The following is a 21,850-nucleotide window of genomic DNA, read 5'->3' on the forward strand; positions in this document are numbered from 1 at the left end:
AAATAGCAATAAATTGTATTTACATTTTGTGTAAATAGCAATTAGATGTTATTTACACTAAGTGACAATAGCAGCATTTTCTTAGCGATAGATTCTATTTACACTATATAAAGTAGCAGTTCTTTGCAATAAGTGCAAATAGTTGTTAGATGCTATTTATAAATAGTGGCAGATACTATTTGCACAGTCTCAGTATTGTTGTACATTAATAGGATACAATAACAGAGAGTAAATGACTACATTTATTAAAATTATTAAATGGATGCTGGCTTATTGGGACAACAAAGCCCTCCCTACACGTACCCCTAACCCTACCCGATAAATACTTTATTATTGAACACTCGTTCGGTACTTTATTTCCACTTTTCAAATATTTTCTTCATTTTTATTGAAAATAAATGCCTTTCTGATCTGATATGTGATGGGAAAAGAGAGAAGAGCAATTTGGGAAGATGGTCCTGACTGCAGAACATGAGATCCAGGGGGCGAACTCCTCCCACTTTACATATGAGAAGCGTCTCGCTGCAGCCTACGGTGGACATCCAACCCGGCCCACATCCAAGTGTGACATAAGAAGCCAGGCCCTACAGCCGATTCTTATGATTTTATTGGTCATGTCAATCACACTGCCTACACACAATCCCTAAACCTACCCATCTCCCCCCTCCCCTGGATCTGGATCCAACCTCACCCACTGGATCTCATGTACTGCAATGAGGAGCTACTGGCAAAAGACGGATTCAATCGAATGCATCAAAAGGTACTTCCACACACCATACTCCCTATAGCCTACGCCACTGCAGATGTTGAGTGGTGCGCGTCTTTTTTAATCTTGTGTGGTCCAACCAGACATTAGTGGGCGATGTTAGTGTAAATAGCCTTTGTCAACAAGACAGGTTATTTACACTTAGTGCAAATAGACACTTTTTTTTTGTTTTTTTTTACCGAGTTTGTTGCAGTGCATTATGGATTACATTCTGCCTTTGAATTTGTTTAAAACAGGGCATCTTATGCGGTATCTTACATAGGCAGTGAACTAGGTTTTGGAAGACAGCAAATGTGTTTTGAATTAGGGTGTTTTTGTGTGCGGTTTCTCACAGGCAACCAAACAGCTTTGCACCATACTATAGTGCCAACATTACTGAAATAAACAGAAATACCCCAAAAAAGGGACAAAACAAATGACATACAACCCAGTTCCAGTTAAAACACACCTCTTTTGGGTTCATCCATCCTTGCCAGCTTATTGGGAGGTGATCCAAACTCCTCCTCAGAATAAGGTAATCTCTTCATAGCTGAGCTAAAGAACATAAGGGAAAGAGGAAGAGTGAGGAGACAAGGAGGGAGATGCAGCAGATGAGTGTAGTTCTGAGAAAACCACAATCCCAGTAGAAAAAATGTGGCACTAACTAGTACATCATTACCAATGAGACAAACAACACCTGCACATTTCCTGGAAAGGCTGTACAGGGAGCAGCGCTCCAGGGCAAAGCTAAAGGCTGTTTGCTCTATAATGCACATTTTGAACCCTCCACCTGTCTTGAATAAGCAGTTTATTCATAGTTTATTCACTATAGTTTAAACAAATGGTAATAAAATATGACAAGATCTCAGAGTTAAACTGTGTCAGAAAAAAAATTATCTTAATTATGTCAGATAACACTTAAGCAAAACATGGTCAGATCAAAGTGTCTGAATAATTTTTGGTTCCAAATTTGTATCAATTTTACTGGTAGTCCACTATATGGAGAATTTTGGGTATAATATGTCACAGTTTACTTTATTTTGCTATCCTCACTTACATAAATGAACTATAGTGTCCTGCACCCACTAGTAAAAATATATCAAAAATATGAAAAAATGTCAGAATAATTTTTGGTTTGACTGTAAATGAGCACAAAGAGGGTAAGAGACAGATACGTACCCCTCCTCTGAGTCCTCCGGTGAGAAAGACTATAATGAGAAAAGACACAATACATTATTAACAAAATATATTGAGACATTTTAATAGTTAATTAACATTTGTTATTAAATACCTTTATTATTTCAGTTATTATGCCCAATGGTGCATAAAGAGACAGCCCAGTTATATAAATTAAAGTTTGGCCTATGATAACAGATTATATAAACATACAATAATGTTCAAACATTTGTGGTCAGTAAGATTATTGTTATTATTTTATTAAGAAGGACAATTTAAATTGATCAAAAGTGACAGCAAATATTTTTTTAATATCACAGTTTCCGCAAAAATATTAATCAGCACAAATGTTTTCAACATTCATATAATAATAAGAAATGTTTCTTGAGCAGCAAATCAGCATAATAGAATGATTTCTGAAGGATCATGTGACACTGAAGACTGGAGTAATGATGCTGAAAATTTAGCTTTGCTATCAGGGGAATAATTTTAAACTGTACTGACCCCAAACTTTTTTAGTGATAATGTACCGGATATTTACATGAAGCTCACATTGGAAAGTCTTTAAAAATGTTACATTTTAATTTTACTTAATATATTTTAATGCAGGTGTAAAATTTTTCCAATAATTCTAAACTTCATTATTTTATTCCACAAAAATCTGTTCGTAGTCCCCCTGCTGAAGAGCCCTGGGTTAAACCATTAACACATGCTAACATTTAACCTACTTGTGATGATTAATGATGTGCTCATAAATTCAAGCCAACTTTCTTTCTTTTTATTTACTTATTTAATTATTATCATAATTGCTTTATTTTTTGCTTTAGGTCCATACTGCAATGCAAACTCAATACAAAAGCTTTCAGACCCCCAGAGCATAAAGCCGACCATTCAGAACAACTGAATCAACACAGGTGCATAAGCACATAAAAGCACATTAACATCCTTCCATGGCTCTGAACTGGCTTCACTGGCACTAGAAAAGTAAGGTAAAGTTCACATTTATTTGCGTGATTTTAGCGAAGAGTAAATAGCCAGAAGGTTTATTTTTGGCTCTAGATATACTCTGGGCTTCAATGTCACACAACTACTGATGATCAAAGGTCATGTTTAAGGACAGTGTCTAACATTTGCTTTCCTACAGAACTGGGAGTCATGTGATTTTAGGTGAACAAGTTTGTGAGTCAAAGGTGGAGGGTGAAGTTAAAGGAAGAGTTCTAACCAAGAAACTGAACTGATTTAAAAATAACTTCCGGGTCTAAGAACCACACTGATGTTGAAGCACCTAACCCTGGCTGTAAGCCTAAACTTGACAAACTGTAAACTAGTCCCTCAAACTCCGATTGGTTGATTGGAATGTTGATCCGAACATGCTGTACTTGGTCAAATCATGTTCACCACTGATGTGTATTGTACTTGGTAACCTGAATGGTACTCTGAGCAAAGCTGGCAGGACAAATTATGCATGTTTTGATTCGTTAGAAAATCGTGTGTGGGCTTAAGATGTGATTCCTTGCCAAGAACTGTCTGATAACAGCCAAACCCATGCCATAAATGCCAGATTTCATAACAGTGAGAAACGACTATATTCCTTCCAACTGACTGCATCATTCCGGTCACCATGACCCAACGACAATCTGCTGTTTCTGTGAAATGTCACAGTAGTCTGTACTCACACATGCAATAAATAGCACTAAAATGATGCTGATATGCTTTTACGCAAAGCCACGTGTATGTGGACGATAATAGGGAACTGAACTGATTCTTTTAGGGGGCTTCATCATTTAGATAATTAATCCTTCTGGCAAGAGACCACAAAAAAAAAATAATTTTGTTAACTCTTCAAAGGGTTTTTTAATAAGTTAAAAAAAAAAAAAAACACTAATGTCAGATTGCTACTTTTCTTAATTTGATATAACTGGAAATAAAAATTCTAATTCAAAAACAAAATTAAAATTCACTGAGGTTTGCTTTAAAAAGTAATTCAGGGAACCTGATACCACAACTTAAATAAATGCATGGTTAGTTAAAAAGTTAAAAAATCTAAATTTATTGTTTTAATTAAACCTTTTAAGTTGCAAACATTATATGGTTCTGTTGACATAATAATGTTGATCATTACATTAACTAAATATCGCCTCTAATTTAAACTCAAATTTCTGCGTTAATTTGCTTTTTTTAAATTAGGTTGTAGTAATGTAATGAAATTATCTTGATAACTTCAGAAATTATAGGCAGTGGATTTCTAGTTCCCAGAATGCTCTGCATAGGACTGGATAAGGAGAATAAATGTTGAAATGAAGTGTGGAACGACATGAGGGTGAGTAATAAATGACAGAATTTTCATTTTTGGGTGAACTAACCCTTTAATTTATTTGTTTTTAGTGAAGGGAAAGACCTGCTAATGTTTAATACTGCAATGTTTGACATTTAAAAAAGTTTCTGTAAAGGTTTTGTGGTTACGTTTGTGCTGAAGTGTTATTTGTTCATTAAATATACGTGTTAACTAAGTTATGTTAGCATGCGCTATGATATCTGTTGATTTGAACTGAAATAGATCAGATTAATTGGTTCAGGGACCAGGGCTACAAGTCTGGTAGTTGGAGCAACTTAATTTTTTGAGCAATCAACTTAAAAATATGTGTTTATGCCACAAATTATTAAGTTCCTCTAACTCAATGTAGCTTGTTGGTTGAATGTAAATTCACTAAAAGTTTTTCACAAAAAAAAATTGATCCAAACTGTTGCGTTATTTTTTGTTGTTGTTGTTGTTGTTTTTGAGCAAACATTATTTTTTAGAGTGTAGGTCAGATGAAATTATAAAAGTTATTGATGAGAAAAATCATTTAAAAAATATATAATCATAATTATAATTTCTTATTATTTATAATTTATTAATAAATTACATTGTCATTTAGTAAATTGTAATTATATGATTTGAATGCTTATTTTTTACATGTATATCACTTGTTCTCTGGAACTCAAAAAAAAAAAAAAAAGTTGGTTAACGTGATTTCACTAAGTGCAACATGTTCATATTTTTTCAACATATTTGTTGATTCTAGAACAACATTCCAAACACCAATCAGATCTAAGGGATAAGTTTACAGTTTGGGTCAAGTTTAGGTGTTAGGTGCTTCTACATCAGTGTTATTCACCTATCATTTCCCTCTGATTTTAGGGTTTCTAAGTTATGGGTAGAGTTTAGGGGTAGGAATCGGGTTAGAACTGAATTCAGGAACTTTGTTCCAGGAACAACAAGATATGTTGATCCAGGAACATGTCTTACAGTGCAAAATCACGATTACCACTTAGGACTTGCAAATGATCTGTTTGATTAACTGACCGATCTGTCTTACTGTTCCAAACCACTGAGTAAATTTTCATGCATTTTACACAGTTTGTGTTTAATAACCCGTATTGTATAAGTTCATGTAAACATGGCTAAGCCTTACAGATAAGATTCGGGGTTGCTAATGCAGAAACTGGAGAGTTAATGCGGTCAAAATCATCCTAAACTATATGACTGTGCTCACATGCTGCAAAGCTATACATTATCGTACATTCTCCTATCTTCATATCTTATCACCAGTGCTTACATGCAATTTGTCATAACCCACACTGTATAACCTGCATGTCAGCTGTATACCTGTAGAGCACAGTGCAGTTGAGTTTCATATGTCTGACAATGATGTAAATGTTGAAAAGCCTGTTTTTTGGTCTGACATGCACTTATTGACCCCTAAAGAGGTAATCTGAAACTTTGTAACTTATGATAGTTACTGTATATCTGCGAAGCGTGCAAGAAAAAGTGTAAGGATTGATACTCACATGACGCTGGAAGGTGGAGAAGTGGATGTCGGGGATGAAAAGAACAGGTTGCGTCTCGAACTCTGTCATTGTCTTGAAGACAGTGATGTCGCTGCGCTTGTGCATGAGGGGCACCTTGACATCTGGGCCAACTGAAAAAATATTTTGCAAGGACAGAGTGAAAAACAAGTCTCTCCAGAGCTCTAGTCTTAAATTTCTATACTATAAAGTATGATCGGGTCAGGTAAATTCTATGCTTCAAAGTAAAAACCTGAAGCTTACAGTTTACTAATGGAGGGTTGACGTCAGTGCACTTGCCCTTCCTACGGGACTGTTTCCTCTCCTCATCACGAATCTTGCGCTCTGCACCCTTGTCGCAGAAGACCTTAATCTGGCAGTAAGCGCGGTGGATGGGCTTATTACTGCGGTTGTTGTAGCTGTAGGTGTCGATCTGTAGGTTAAGCGGTAGGCCTTTCACTCCCTTCTGAGAGGAGAAGTCTGTGCTCAGACAATTCACTGAGATGAAGATCTAAGGAGGGAAGAGAGGAAAAAATTTATGTTTGTTACATTATTGGTTACAAAGCAATCTTTGGAAATAGAGTGTATTGTTGCTCTCGGCCCATCTTTTTTTTTTACAGTTGTGTAAAGCAAAAAAAGGGGGGGGGGATACTACATGCACACTAAATGAAAATTTAGACTTTTTAAAAATAATTAATTTTTACATTTTCGAAAATAAATAGTAAAACCATGAGAAAACCACAAAGTGCTCTGAATGCAAATTTAAGAAAAGTAAATTTAAATTTTTAATTTTTTTTTTCCTTGACCTTTTTGGTCTGAAACTTTATTCAGAGGTTTTATGCACAGGGTTAAACGTTTGTGAGAGGTGAAATGGGAACGCCAGACTGTCATGCCATTATTTGCATTGTATGTCGCCCCCTTTTGGTAACAAAACAGAATTACAGCACAAAAAGTTTTTAAGACTGGGTTAAATTTGAATATTCTGGAAGTGCTCTTCCATCACGGTCTTTTAAAACAAATATTAGTTTATTATATGATGAAATAAATATAAATTTAATGCAAACTGTGGCATTTCAAACATTGATTATTACTGTTTCATCTACATTAATGTTTCTTTTTTCCTTCCTTTTCCTTTTTTTTTTTTTTTTTGCTTTTACAAATCAACATCCTGCATGTTCATTTGAATTCAGACACAGAACCGAAATTTCAAAATGCATTCTCAAAACAAATCTGAATGACAAACAACGCCGCAGTTCAGAATCTAGAAACAAATGCAAAATTCTTGAATTTTTTTTTTTTAAGTATTTTAAAATACTCTTCCCTTTAAAAGTGTGGAGCCGGTATTATTGATTGATTGATTGATTGATTGATTGATTGATTGATTGATTGATTGATTGATTGATTGATTGATTGATTGATTGATTGGAAAGCTCTTCTGCTCACCAAGGCTGCAATTTATTTGATCAAGAATACAGTAAAAACAATAATATTGTGATATATTATTATAATGAATTACATTATAATGAATTTTCTGAAGCCATTACTCCAGTCTAATATGCTTATTTGGTGCTTAAGAAGCATTATTATTATCAGTGTTGAAAACAGTTGTGCTGCTTAATTTTTTTTTATTTTTTTGTGGAAACCATGATACCTTTTTTTCAGGATTCTTTGATAAATATAATTAGAAAGTTCAAAAGAACAGCATTTACTTAAATGTATTTTTTTGTAACAATGTAAATGTCTTTACTGTAACTTTGATCAACTTAATGCATTCTTGCTGAATAAAAGTATTCAGTTCTTTAAATATATATATATATTGTGTGTTTCCTTTTGAACAGTTGTATATGTATAACTCCTCGGTTTATTCCTACCACTGTTTCACCAAAGCAAAATTTACTTAACTTTATCCAATGACAATACAGCATCTTACGTAATAATGAATTATTAACAAAAGACCTGAGACAAAATGAGAATTAGAATTACAAACAAGTGGATATTCAACGGATCATCAAATATTTGCACAGGCGTTCACTCAATGCCTGTAATTTCGCTAGGGTGCGCCACAAGACCATTCCAGCCATCATTTTACAAACCTATAATTTTTTTTGCCCTGTTGTCTCTCTTCACTTTTTGTTTCTCTCTGTCTGAGAATCAAAACCACGCCCACATACAACACTGCCAACAGTCGGCACACTGTAGACTGTGCACACGGATGAGTATCCTACAGCGCAGGCCAATCTTATGATCTGCATCCTGGTTTTAGGACAACACTGCTCACTGCAAAATACTCAATTTCATTCTTTAAACTATGAAATGTTTACTTTAATGGGACCATTATAATTACATCAATACACAAATATACGTGACTGTTCCTTTAACAGCCTGCTAAGATCCTTCAAAACGAATCAGACAGAGGCAGAAGATTTAAAGCAAAATCTGCTCGTCACTTGGTGACGGGTTTAACCCGACTAGTCTCGACACACTCGTCGAACAGGATTCCATTAGCCTATCTGTCAGTGCTCACTGTTCCCCCATTAGTGTTTCCTCATTCTTAACACCATTGTTGGGTGCGTCTCCTCATTAACACATCAGTTAAGCACAAAAAAGGGCTGGTCAGGCTTACAAATCCTACACTGTACAAAATAAATACGTAAAATAACAGAAAAAGTACTGGCAGCTTATCAGCCGGAAATTTCCCTTAACCCTTAAACACAATGCAATGAAGTTATACAATACAGGTATTATAAAAAAATAAATACGAAAAATTCCATCAAAGTAATACAGTACATTGTGCCCTATTTTTAAGGGGTTTGTTTTTTATAGTGTACTCTAAATATTTTAGCGTACATCAACAACTCAACATCAGATTGCTCAAGTAACTAAGCTTAACAAAAATAATCTTGGAAAGCCCCTTCTTCACACTTTCTTAAGATTTTTCTTAACGTCACCTTATATTTGTAGGGTTTCAGCACACTATGATTGTGTTTCCTGAATCAACCCTTTTTTTTATACAAATGTTGAGCATAATGTCTATTTTGAGTGTAAATTTCCATCTTGTTCATCAGTCATGTCTATTTTATGATCCTTTATCCACATACCAAGAATTCTAACAGAAGGAAACAATTGAAAAATATTCACCTTTAACCTTTTAATAAATCTAAAGTCTTTCAGCAGAAAGTCATTTTTCACTAATCTCATATTAAATTCTTTAATGGTTATCGAAAGGTGAATCAAATAAAAAGAGCAATAATGTTGTTTATTAATTAAATCTGTCTTACAAGTGTCCAAAAATGTCTTTACCTTTGCTTCCTCACTGATGTCCCATGTGAATGAAATGGCGTTATATGAAATCTCCTCAATGTTACTGATGGTGTTGAAACTTTCTTTGTAGTCCGCTGTGACAAGACAAGAGAGGCTTTATGAGTATTAGTGAGTATTATGAGATTCACATTTTGTAAATGAAGGGAGTAAATAGGGAAGGAAATATTTTGGTTGTATCACATTTTTAAATCTCACTTGCAGACATAAGACAGAACTGACTGTAGTAGACTATAATTAAATGTTTATGAGCTTTTTAGATCAAATCAAGGTAATTAGTTCAACATATGCTGGAAAAAAAAACGTTTTGTAAGACAACATTATAACAAATTTGAAATGTAATATTAAAGGGTTAGATCACCCAAAAATGAAAATTCTGTCATTATTTACCCTCATGTCACTCCAAACCCGTAAGATCAACTCATCAGTTGAGGTAAACGGAAGCTCAAGCATGTTTGCTTGACACTTGCGAGAACCAATGAGGTTCATTCTCGTGTTACGCAGCACGTTTGAACCATGAAATCATATAAAGCTATTGAGACTCTTTCGAAAATTTGGACTAAACCACTCGATTCATTTGGATTAGTTTTACAATCTCTTTATGAACTTTTTGAAGCGTCAAATTGGTAGTTGTGAAGCTGTCAATGGAGGGACAGAAAGCTCTCAGATTACTTCAAAAAGATCTTCATTTGTGTTCTGAAGATGAACCAAAGTCTTTCGGGTGTGGCACGACATGAGGGTGAGTAATTAAGTAATTAGTTGAACCCATTTTTGGGTTAACTGTCTCTTTAAGTCTCAAAAGGTATTTTTCCCTCAGAAGTCTACCTTCATTGAAAGAAAGATAAAGCTGTGTACCCTTTCAAGCTTTACAATCATCATCTTTCATTTGTTGTGTCATTGGTTGACCTATTGTCTTGTTCCCACCTGCAGCCCCCTTCCCTGTGTCCAGTTTGTCTCTATGTGTGTTTGCTATCTGTTACTCCACCCTGAACTACACTGAGCCCAGAAAAGCAAAGAGGATTGAAAGTGTGACTAAGATCAGTGCGATCAGAGGTGTGCTGATATCCCACGACAAGGACTCCTCACCAATATCAATGCATCTCTGTTTGGCCGTGTGCTGTCTTGAGTGCCAGTATTTCCAGTGCTTGAGTTGGTCATCTCTGGTTTTCTCCTCTCCAAACACTACCATTACAACACTCTGAAAAACAGCATAGTGTTACTGCTTTCCATAATAGTACACACACTCAAACAAGTGCTCATACATTCAGTGGTCCAAAAAGTATTGACACACTTAAGTCAAAAAATAAAAAAAATAATACATGATTTTAAAAAATGTGTGTTTGGGGGATTTGTGTGGTTCAGGTTTTCGATCTTGTGGAGACATTTTTTGGTCCCCATGAGAGAAAACAAAATCTTACTAAATGTAAAAATGCATAACGTTTTCTGTGAGGCTTGTGTTTAGGTTTAGGGTTAGAGAATAGTATGGAAGCTTGTTTATGCCATGAACTAAAAAATATAAAAGGTAATTGCAATTGCGAGTTTATATCTCATAATTCTGACTTTTTGTCTCAGAATTGCGAGATAAAAAACACAATTTCGAGTTATAAAGTCAGAATTGCGTGATATAAAGTCAGAATTGCGAGTTATAAAGTCAGAATTGCGTGATATAAAGTCAGAATTGTGTGATATAAAGTCAGAATTGCGTGATATAAAGTCAGAATTGCGAGTTATAAAGTCAGAATTGCGTGATATAAAGTCAGAATTGTGTGATATAAAGTCAGAATTGCGTGATATAAAGTCAGAATTGCGAGTTATAAAGTCAGAATTGAGTGATATAAAGTCAGAATTGCGAGTTATAAAGTCAGAATTGCGTGATATAAAGTCAGAATTGCGAGTTATAAAGTCAGAATTGCGTGATATAAAGTCAGAATTGCGAGTTATAAAGTCAGAATTGCGTGATATAAAGTCAGAATTTCGAGTTATAAAGTCAGAATTGCGTGATATAAAGTCAGAATTTCGAGTTATAAAGTCAGAATTGCGTGATATAAAGTCAGAATTGCGAGATATAGTCAGAATTGCGTGATATAAAGTCAGAATTGCGAGTTATAAAGTCAGAATTGCGTGATATAAAGTCAGAATTGCGAGTTATAAAGTCAGAATTCTGTGATATAAAGTCAGAATTGAAAGTTCTAAAGTCAGAATTGTGTGTTATAAAGTCAGAATTGTGAGTTATAAAGTCAGAATTGCGTGATATAAAGTCAGAATTGCGTGATATAAAGTCAGAATTGCATGATATAAAGTCAGAATTGCGTGATATAAAGTCAGAATTGCATGATATAAAGTCAGAATTGCGAGTTATAAAGTCAGAATTCTGTGATATAAAGTCAGAATTGAAAGTTCTAAAGTCAGAATTGTGTGTTATAAAGTCATTTGCGTGATAAAGTCAGAATTGCGTGATATAAAGTCAGAATTGTGAGTTATAAAGTCATTTGCGTGATAAAGTCAGAATTGCGTGATATAAAGTCAGAATTGCGTGATATAAAGTCAGAATTGCGTGATATAAAGTCAGAATTGCGTGATATAAAGTCAGAATTGTGTGTTATAAAGTCAGAATTGTGAGTTATAAAGTCATTTGCGTGATAAAGTCAGAATTGCGTGATATAAAGTCAGAATTGCGTGATATAAAGTCAGAATTGTGAGTTCTAAAGTCAGAATTGTGTGTTATAAAGTCAGAATTGCGAGTTCTAAAGTCAGAATTGCGAGTTCTAAAGTCAGAATTGCATGATATAAAGTCAGAATTGAGAGTTATAAAGTCAGAATTGCATGATATAAAGTCAGAATTGCATGATATAAAGTCAGAATTGCATGATATTAAGTCAGAATTGCGAGTTCTAAAGTCAGAATTGCATGATATAAAGTCAGAATTGAGAGTTATAAAGTCAGAATTGCGAGTTATAGTCAATTGCGTGATGAAGTCAGAATTGCAAGTTATAAAGTCAGAATTGTGCAATATAAAGTCAAAATTGAGTTATAAAGTCAGAATTGTGAGTTATAAAGTCAGAATTGCGTGATATAAAGTCAGAGTTGCGTGTTATAACGTCCAATTGTGAGGGAAAAAGACTGATGTTTTTTCTCAGAATTGCATGTTTATATCTCACAATTCAGACTTTATACCTCGCAATTGCATCTTATAAAGTCAGAATTGTAAGATATAAACTCGCAATTCTGTCTTAATAAGACGCAATTCTGACTTTGTGTGTGTGTGTGTTTAAATTGTTTTAAAATGGAGTTGGAGTGTCTAAATACAGTTTGGGGCAATCAATCAATCAATCAATCAATCAATCAATCAATAATAAAATAAAATAAAATAAAATAAAATAAAATAAAATAAAATAAAATAAAATAATTTTCGTACTCATCTTACCCTGACTTTACAGATGGGGCCGTGCAGCATTTTGCCATTGTCAGTTTCCCTGAGAGTGATGGGATAGAACTGGCCCTTGTTGAGGTACGTCATAGTGCCATCACCAGACTTCTGTCGGAGAGACTTGGAGGCTTCTAACGTGTATTCAAAATTATTACTGTTGAACAAACACAAAAAAGGGGATCATCACATAATACATATTTGCATCATCAAACCAAATACACCCATGACGATTTCCCTGTTTGCTATTACACAGAAGAGCTTGTCTTATTTGTTGTAGGCTGGCATTCATTTACCCATGGGCCATGCGCACCTGTCAGGATACACCAGCGACCCTATTCTGTTTACACACGCTCAGCTGATAGAATCTGCTAACTCCCGGGAGACTCTTAAAGGGAATGAGGTTTTACTCTGGGGTTTTGGTTTTGGCAGCAAGCGTTTGCGTACCTTGACACTGTGTCAAAACTGCCGTAGTCCTCCTGCGTGATGGAACCCATGCGTAACTGGAGCTCCCCTGGGAACGAGAACACCTGTAGCGCACAAAAGAGGGGTGAGAGGGCCTGGCATTAGCGCAAACAACCACCACGCTGCCACGCATTCAGTCAGCGAGAGAAAGCTGATTGCTAAACCAAAGAAAAAACAAACGGCTCTCCCAGCTTCCTGTGTGTGCAAGGTTTTTGTGGAACTATCATTTCTAAGGAAATCCTCCCTCCAGGTTTAAAAAAAGAGAAGGTAGAAAGAGGGAGCGGGAATGAGAGCGGGCGAGAGAGAGAAAGAGAAAAGGCCCTGGCTATTATGTGAGAGGAAAATACAGCACTTTATTGTGTAAGAGAGACAATAGCATAATGACATGCTAGCTGCTATTTTGGCATGTTCAAATAAAAATAGGGAGGGGGCTCAGTACAACAATGTCTTTAGAGTCGCCAGGTAAATGAAGTATTGTCTGAGGGTGGGAGAGAGGAGATTTGTGTGTTTGTGTGTGTGTGAACTCACATCTGAGTTCTCTGGGAAGGTCGAGTCTGGGGTGCGTGGCTGTGTGTTCGGGCTAAACTGGTTGTGGGGGAGCTGACGGTCAAATACCACCGTGTGACCGTCAGATTCTGAGCAGTGGGGGTTGGGGACTGTGACGGAGAAACCGTGTGATGGACCCTCGGTCTTCACGGGGTAGTTTGGCACAGCCGCAATGGACACCGTCACCGTAGTGTCAGGTGTGGGGAAAAGGCCTCTCTTGTCCTGGTTGTGCTGGTTCCCTGGAAGAACGATGTTTAGGGGTACTCCTTTCAGAACCTGGATTCTGTTCTCCGATGACATTGACGTCTCTTGGAGAGGGACCATCATGTTCCTGTTGAGAATGTGAATAACAAAATATACAATATAAATGTTTAAAAAAATGACCTATAAACACATACACGTGCGTCCACGTTCTTAAGTATAAAGTTTAATGATGACTCCTTTTTTTTTAAGAAATGTGTATATTTGCTTTGTTTTAAACAAAATTAAACTACAGAATATACATAATTATAATTATATATATATATATATATATATATATATATATATATATATATATATATATATATATATAGATGCTGGGGAGAAACTCTCCTCAAGCACATTAAAGTCTCCATGAAATCAACACAGACTAATCTTTTTTGGGGGGGGAATATTGCAGCAATTATTATAAACGATTTATTCTTGGACATCTTTTTTTTTAATTCATGTTCCCTCATAATCTTTAATCAAAATAACTTCCCCTCCCTCTTGCAGACATCTCTTTTCTTCTCTGATGATGAGTTTACTGGAGCAAGGGCGGGGCAACCTGTCACTCACATGAGATCCACCAATAGCAAACCACAACCATCCAATCATCCAATCTTGTTTGAGAAGCTGTTTCACTCGGATTTACATTACAATAAGGAAAATATGCGAGCGGACACAGCAGCATGCGTATGATATTTGAAGCATTTAAAGGAATAGTTCACCCAAAAATTAAAATTTGCTGTTTATTTACTCAGCCTCAGGCCATCGATGATGTAGGTGACTTTTCATGTAATGGAAGTCAATGGGTACCGTCACTTTGAGATTCAAAAAAACATATGCAGACAAAACTAAATTAATACCAGTGGCTCCTGATGATACCTTGAGGTCTTAAAGGGTTAGTTCACCCAAAAATTAAAATAATGTCATTAATTACTCACCCTCATGTCGTTCCACATCTGTAAGACCTTCGTTCATCTTCAGAACACAAATTAAGATATTTTTGATAAAATCCAATGGCTCACTGAGGCCTGCATTGACAACAAGATAATTAACACTTTCAATGCCCAGAAAGCTACTAAAGACATATTTAAAACAGTTCATGTGACTACAGTGGTTCAACCTTAATGTTATGAAGAGACAAGAATACTTTTTGTGCACCAAAAAAGCAAAATAACGACTTTATTCAACAATATTGTGATGGGTGATTTCAAAACACTGCTTTATGAAGCTTCGAAACTTTTCAAATCTTTTGTTTCGAATCAGTGGTTCAGAGCGTCAAAGTCACATGATTTCTGTAAACAAGGTTATGTTACGTTTAGAAATTTCAATGGTTCACCACTGGGGTCGTGACTTTGGCAGTTTGATGCACGCTCCGAACCACTGATCCGAAACAAAAGATTCGTAAAGCTTCATGAAGCAGTATTGTTTTTTGGCGCACAAAAAGTATTCTCGTCGCTTCATAACATTAAGGTTGAACCACTGTAGTCACATGAACTATTTTAAATATGTCTTTAGCAGCTTTCTGGGCATCTGAAAGTGTTAATTATCTTGCTGTCAATGCAGGCCTCACTGAGCCATTGGATTTTATCAAAAATATCTTAATTTGTTTTCTGAAGATGAACGAAGGTTTTACGGGTGTGAAACGACATGAGGGTGAGTAATTAATGACAGAATTTTCATTTATGGGTGAACTAACCCTTTAAGAAGCGAAACGATCAGTCTATGCAAGAAACTGAACGCTGACGCTACACAGCAAAATCCCCAGTTAAATCAACTCTGCTCAGAGTACACATGGTCCCTCTCTAAATAGTGTTAAAGTAACACTGAAGCAGAGTTAAAGTTAATGAGATAATAAAGCAATTAATTAAGTGATGATTGTGCATTATTGATGAACACCTGCTGTTAACAAGCAGAATCACTGAAGAAAAGAGAAACACAAGAACTATGTTAGATCTCATTAACTTTAACTCTGCTTCAGTGTTACTTTAACACTATTTAGAGAGGGACCATATGTACTCTGAGCAGAGTTGATTTAACTCTGTGGATTTTGCTGTGTGTGTTTGTTTACAACAGAGAGGGAAGACACTCATGTTAAATTGTTCGTACTTATATTTGCTCACCCTGGATCTGGCAACCTATGTATGCGTGATCTCAAGAGATTGACTTTTCAATAGATTCTTAATGTTTCAGTTCCTGCGCATACGGCACTATGCGACAGGAAGGTTTACCAGGGCTGTGGATTACTAGTAATAATGGTGTAAAAATGTTTCTTGCATAAACCAATCATTTCACTTCTTAAGACCTCAGTGTATCGTCAGGAGCCGCAGGTATTCATTTTATTTTGTTTGCATGTTTTTTTTTTAATCTCAAAGTGATGGTACCCATTGACTTCCATTATATGAATCACAGAGGACTAAAGATTTCAGCTAAAAACTGTTCTACTGAAGAAAAAAGTTGTCTAAATCTTGGATGGCCTGAGAGTGAGCAAATTAACTAATTTTCATTTTTGGGTGAACTATCCTTTTAATAAAAAGTGCTCTCATGCTTGGAACAGTTTAGCTTGTACACATTTTTGCTACTATAAATTCACTGATACAGCTTGTGTGTGCTCGGCAAACAGACCAGACAAATCAGTCATATAAATGGTTGTTGACTACTTTCTTAATCAATTATTACTGACTGTAATTACAGTCCTAATAGGGAATAATAAAACAGAAGGGTCTCATCTTCTCAGTATGGGAAAAAAATGGCATTCATTATTGCATCTTTGATGAGAGCTTCACCTTTTGTTGGGATCCACATCAGAGCCCAGGACGTCAGTCTTTGGATGGGATATTGTTCTCTTTTCCCGTGGCACCTGGGGAAAGTAAACAAACTCTATGTAAGTCTGACCACATCCAATAGCATCAGCTTAACCCATTATATCTGTCAGTGAACATATTTAACAGACTAGGTGGAATTTTGTGAAGTAGAAGGATGTTAGATGTCATTAAATTAATTCATTCTAGTAATTATACTCATATAAGCATTAAATAAGGTTAGTTTTGTTTTGTTAAATAAAGTTTCTCCTTCCGGTCTTTTGATGTTTCCACTGGTCTGTTTTGAGATATTACTAAAAACATTTTTTTTTAAATAATTAATAAGGTTACACTTTATTTTAAGGTGCCTTTAAAATTATACAAATAAGTACTGAGTAATATTAATTAACATGCTTTCTAATTAGGGTTAGGGCTATTTGCTTGTAATTATGATAATTTACTGATACTACTATGGAAAGTACATGTAAGATGTGTAAGAGGGCCACTGTAAAATAAAGTGTTGCCAATAATAATTTATCAATTAAAATTAATGTAATATATAATCATTCTTTGTATTTTTATTTGCTTACTTAACCTGATATTTTATTGTGTTCAGTGTATGATTGAATTTTATTCTGTAAATATTTAATGCTTATTTTGCTAGTAGTACTTTGAGTTTTAAAAAAGCTCGTACCTTGTAGTAGTCGTATAGCAAACCCAGAGCAGCGGCACTGTCCTCATCTCCATTAATGCTCATCATGGCCTTGGTGGCGGCTGTGAGAGGGTTCTCCAGGAACGACTTCCAGGCCTCATCCTCACTGGTGAAAGGCCGGCGCTGGTTGTAAGCCGGATCATTCGGTAGCACAAGCACTGGCCGCTTACTGTAAGGAACGTTTCAGAAAGAGCCATCAGTACTAGACTAACAGCTAAATGAATCTTCGGGCAGACAAAACAGTGAAAAGGAACAAAAAGACAAATCAATCTGAAGATGTTTTAGCATTATTCACTGGTGTCAAAGATGACAGAAGATCAGGTTGTCGTGAAAGGCCTTCTTTATCTCAGGATCTGTGACAAAACCGGCCCAAACAACAAATCTCTGCACAGACCACAGCTTCCCGTTTGACAACATGTTTCACAGGCTCTTCCAGTAAGACAGCCATTAAAGTGTCAGAAGGAAATCTGGTGACTTTTCACTGACTGTGACAAAGTTCATTAAGAAAACCGGTTATGGTCTGTGTTCTTTTTGTCGCCATTATGTCATTCTCAAGAGTACCTTCATCTATTACCTTTAGATAAAGGTGGCTTACAGAGATTGAATATACTCTGATCCAGCTGTGCTTATTAAATGTTTATACAACAGTTCTGGTCTTTGAATCTGATTGGCTGAGATGTCTTTCCAGCCATGTGATATTCTACCAGTATCACCATTTGTATCACTCCGCTTGCAGCATTCCTCACAGCGAGTATGGCGAACAATTAATTTTACGAGATAATTTTACAAATACTACTATTGTTGTGTCATGGAATGTAGTTTTAAGAGTTTTTTAAGGCAAGAATGTAGTTGCCTATTTTAAAATGTGCTTCAACTTTTTCGGAGATGTGAGCTCCAGGCCATCAGCAACCAATCAGCGCTTATGTACCCACCAAAAACAGCTTTATCTCAGCCAGTCCTTTGGGAATTTGCTGTTGACTCTTATGTAAGGGTTAAACATGAGGTATAATTCATTTGGGTATACCAAACTGGCAATCATTGCTGTTATTAATCAATTACTTGTTCCAGATGAAGTCAGTTTAGCTTAGGGCAAGGTTAAGTTTCATAACTTTATATTTATTTAACTTAAAATCTGCACTGACTAAAGTGCTGCTTTTGTACGTTTGAACTGTTTGCTTGTGTTTATTTCCTATTGTACAAGCTTATACTTTTAGAATGTCTATTATTGTTTAATAAATATTTTATTTTCAACAAATAATATGCCGTATTCGTATTAAGAAAGGGTACGTTAGTGATTGTGATTTCGACATCACACGTAAGTTACATAAATACGCCATTAAATGGCAGCATAGACTGTTTATCAGTGAGTCAATAGCAAAGACTTTTATATTGAAAGGTTGTAAACAAGGACGTTATTTTTTTTACTTTAAACAACACATAAGATGCAAATTAAGTGACTAGGCTGTCATGGGGAATCCCCTTAACTGGTAAGACAAAGATATTGCTCTCCTCAATGGACATACAAACTGATTTTGTTGTTTTTGAATACAAGATTGACCTGAAGAATCCCAAATGCAAGTAATACATAATACGTATTCACCATACAGCACTAGCCTCGAGTAACGTTACCTTATTGCTTTTATAAAATGGTTATCACACAATACCAATATTAAAGTTAAGTATCAATGCTACTTTACTTTTCAAATAAAATCACTAAATGCCTTCCTTCCGCTTGGGAAAAAATTTTTTTTTCTTCAAATAAGAACATTATGTTTGTCGCTAAGGGTGTTGCGCACTTTTACAGTCTATGGTTGCGCAGTAACACAAGACATGTCACTCGTATTGTTTTGAATGGGAGAGTGTAACGCGCAATATGGCGGAATAAGTCCCGCCTTCTAAATAAGAGCCAATCATAAAGTCATCGCGTCACTGCAGCAGCCGTTAGAACCACCGCGCGCCTCTGAAACATGGCAGAAGAGACGCGCATTTAGGTCTGCGCATAGGCATTAGCTTGATCCAGCCTAAAAAATACAGTTTTTGTCATGATTGGAGCGTTTGGATAAAACATTTATAAGACAGCTGTTGTCAGATTTCATTGGTGATTTCAAATATGAAATGTAATCGTAAGGTTGGCGAACAGTTTTGGAGAATTTGATGTTTCCCCATTCAAAGAGATAGGGCATGATGCCCAGGATGCCCGAGAGGCGTTTCAAAGATGGCCGCCGAGTGAAATGACTTGTTTTAAAAGGACTTTGGTGATACACAGAACCGTTGGGAGAAGCAGTCGTAGTCCTGGTTTATCATGAATAACGGCTATTGACCAATAAAAATCAAGGACTGGAACTAACCGTTTTATAAACTCACTTAGTTGATTTATCTCTCATAACCAATACAATAAGTTTCAATGAAACAACTCAGCATTCTTTCATTGCTAGGTTTACTGTCAACATGAGATTTGCATCCTTGGCAGAAGAAAGTAATTCCACACAAAAGAGGGTTTTTAAAGACACTCCGTTGTTGTTTCTTTCTTTTTTTTTTACACACTTGTGCTGTTGAACTGTTGTATAAACACAATATCACACTTGTAGCCGTGTGATATGGCTCTATATCAGCACGAATCACATCTGTGCTGATATTTATGTGTTGAAATATCTGACAACAACATAAAGGCAAAGTAGAGTTTATTTATTATTACTTATTTTTCAACTTGGGTAGGCGAGAAGGGCGAGGTTATGGTGGGGAACTCTGCCGTAAATGTGACTTTTTAAAATTAAATCTACTGTATTTAAGCACATACATTTTTTTAAGATGATCAAGTTTTAGAGTATAAACTTAAAAGTATAAAATAAATGGCTTCATCCTGATGATGGTTAGTATCTCTTGGTTTACTTGTCACACAACACTGTAGTAGCCTTTAATAAGGGAATGAATCCATATTGAGTTGCTATGACAAAACTTTGCATCCAGATTAGTTAACGCAAACAGATTACGAGTAATTTGATAACTAATTGTACCATTCTTTCTCCTTGTTTGATTTTAGCTTTGCAACCCGATAGATCCGTTATCCTGGGACAATAAAACCTTGTGGGCACGCAATCCCACTTCTAAAACAAAAGAGGCGACCAAGCGCGAAATAAATAATGATATGTTTGTGCCCACATCCGCCAAACTCCAAACACTATCTAAGGAGAGTTTTAGTTTTCCCTTCAGGATTCACAGATAAAAGGTCTCACTTTGCTTACACTATGGTGATGGTAGTCAACAGAGTTCTGTTTGCATGTGGAAAAGCTCCACCAAAGGGCAAATATTTTGGGTATACACTTTGGTGCTTGATGCTCTTTAAAACAGTTTCTGAGAATTAAAAAAAATAGGATATTCTGTTTAGATTTGCATGCTTTAAACTGTACAACAAGCTTAAACACTGTTCCTAAGAAACTGCCAACGCCTAGAAAGCAGGCTGTTTCAATCACCTCTTACAAAACAATTTGACAAAATATTCAAAATTTCTATCAATTCACAAACTTTGATCAATCATAAAATATTATAATCCATAAATTACAACAATATGTCCTGCAATTACAACATGTTGTATTATCTAAAAACCTAACAATTTCAGCCAATATGTGTCATCAATTATTACCTTTCCAAAAACACAGATGTTGTTTCCAGCTTGTATCTACATAAGCAGCCTTATAATAATTGCTTACAAAAATGTCAAGCTTCCACAAGTTTCCCATTTAGACTCAATGTAATTTCACTCCAAACAAGGAAAATTAACGCACAAAACAAAACAAATAACACGCAAATCTAACAAACGGAGTGCTGCGCTCGTAACTCCCGCGGCAGGTGCAGATACACCTGTGACCGGAGCAGGTCTGAACATGACAGGTGAACTGAAGAGCCCAAACAGCACAACTGTGTAGCGGAATCGGCTCTCGGCTGTCAGACCGACTTCTCGTGGTAAGCCACATATTCTCCAGAATTAATGAGACAAGTCAGACTAGAGAGGCTAATCTTTGTCAGTTCCAGCAAATAAGCCAGTGTTAAGCAGTAAATAGTGCATTATATCTCAATCATGGATCCTTTTCTGTTGATCAGATCATCCCTCGGTAAACTATGGACCTACAGTGGTGAACTTACTTGTCATGATCCTGTGACATCTCTTATGGTCGAACTGGACTTTCTAGTTGGTACTGTAAATCCGATCCTTCTTCTTCTTGTATGGAGAAAGGTTTACAGAATGGGATGAGGGCAGCGTTAGAATTGCCTGTATGAGAACGGGTTTTGTTGGCTTTTCTCGCTTTTTTGGATATACTGAGAAATTGGGGCCGGTTTTACCTGTGACAGGGCACTGGATTGGATTACACCTGAGAGGAGGAGCTTAATATTCAACAGCTCTCATTGCTTATGGTCCTGCATGTTTAACCTAAAAAACCTGATGAAATTAACAGTGCAGTGTGTGAGTGTATATATATATATATATATATATATATATATATATATATATATACACACACACACACACACAACAAAATGAAATTTAAATAGTTCAGGGCTACATTGATTTTACATGCAATATTTACATTTTG

The 21,850-nt window shown here is 35.8% G+C and overlaps 1 protein-coding gene across 2 annotated transcripts in view; it reads right to left on the minus strand.

Annotated features, from left to right (window-relative positions):
- Positions 1 to 21,581, minus strand: part of grhl1 (grainyhead-like transcription factor 1) — a 28,092-nt gene extending 6,511 nt beyond the window's left edge. The window contains exons 1-12 of one of the 2 annotated variants that reach the window (XM_048191797.1): positions 21,402 to 21,581; positions 17,244 to 17,430; positions 16,535 to 16,608; positions 13,485 to 13,833; positions 12,939 to 13,021; positions 12,492 to 12,648; positions 10,154 to 10,265; positions 9,050 to 9,144; positions 6,050 to 6,260; positions 5,753 to 5,883; positions 1,925 to 1,953; positions 1,215 to 1,300 (exon numbers count right to left, since the gene is read on the minus strand). In XM_048191797.1, coding sequence (XP_048047754.1) covers positions 1,215 to 1,300; positions 1,925 to 1,953; positions 5,753 to 5,883; positions 6,050 to 6,260; positions 9,050 to 9,144; positions 10,154 to 10,265; positions 12,492 to 12,648; positions 12,939 to 13,021; positions 13,485 to 13,833; positions 16,535 to 16,608; positions 17,244 to 17,430; positions 21,402 to 21,421 — 1,534 coding nt within the window. In that variant the 5' untranslated portion in view covers positions 21,422 to 21,581. Of the gene's footprint in view, positions 1 to 1,214; positions 1,301 to 1,924; positions 1,954 to 5,752; positions 5,884 to 6,013; positions 6,261 to 9,049; positions 9,145 to 10,153; positions 10,266 to 12,491; positions 12,649 to 12,938; positions 13,022 to 13,484; positions 13,834 to 16,534; positions 16,609 to 17,243; positions 17,431 to 21,401 lie in introns of both variants that reach the window. The other variant, XM_048191796.1, reaches the window with a different exon arrangement.
- Between the last annotated feature and the right edge of the window lie 269 nt (positions 21,582 to 21,850).

This window comes from Megalobrama amblycephala, linkage group LG5 (genome assembly GCF_018812025.1).
Source record: "Megalobrama amblycephala isolate DHTTF-2021 linkage group LG5, ASM1881202v1, whole genome shotgun sequence".
In the NCBI taxonomy this organism is placed as follows: domain Eukaryota; kingdom Metazoa; phylum Chordata; class Actinopteri; order Cypriniformes; family Xenocyprididae; genus Megalobrama; species Megalobrama amblycephala.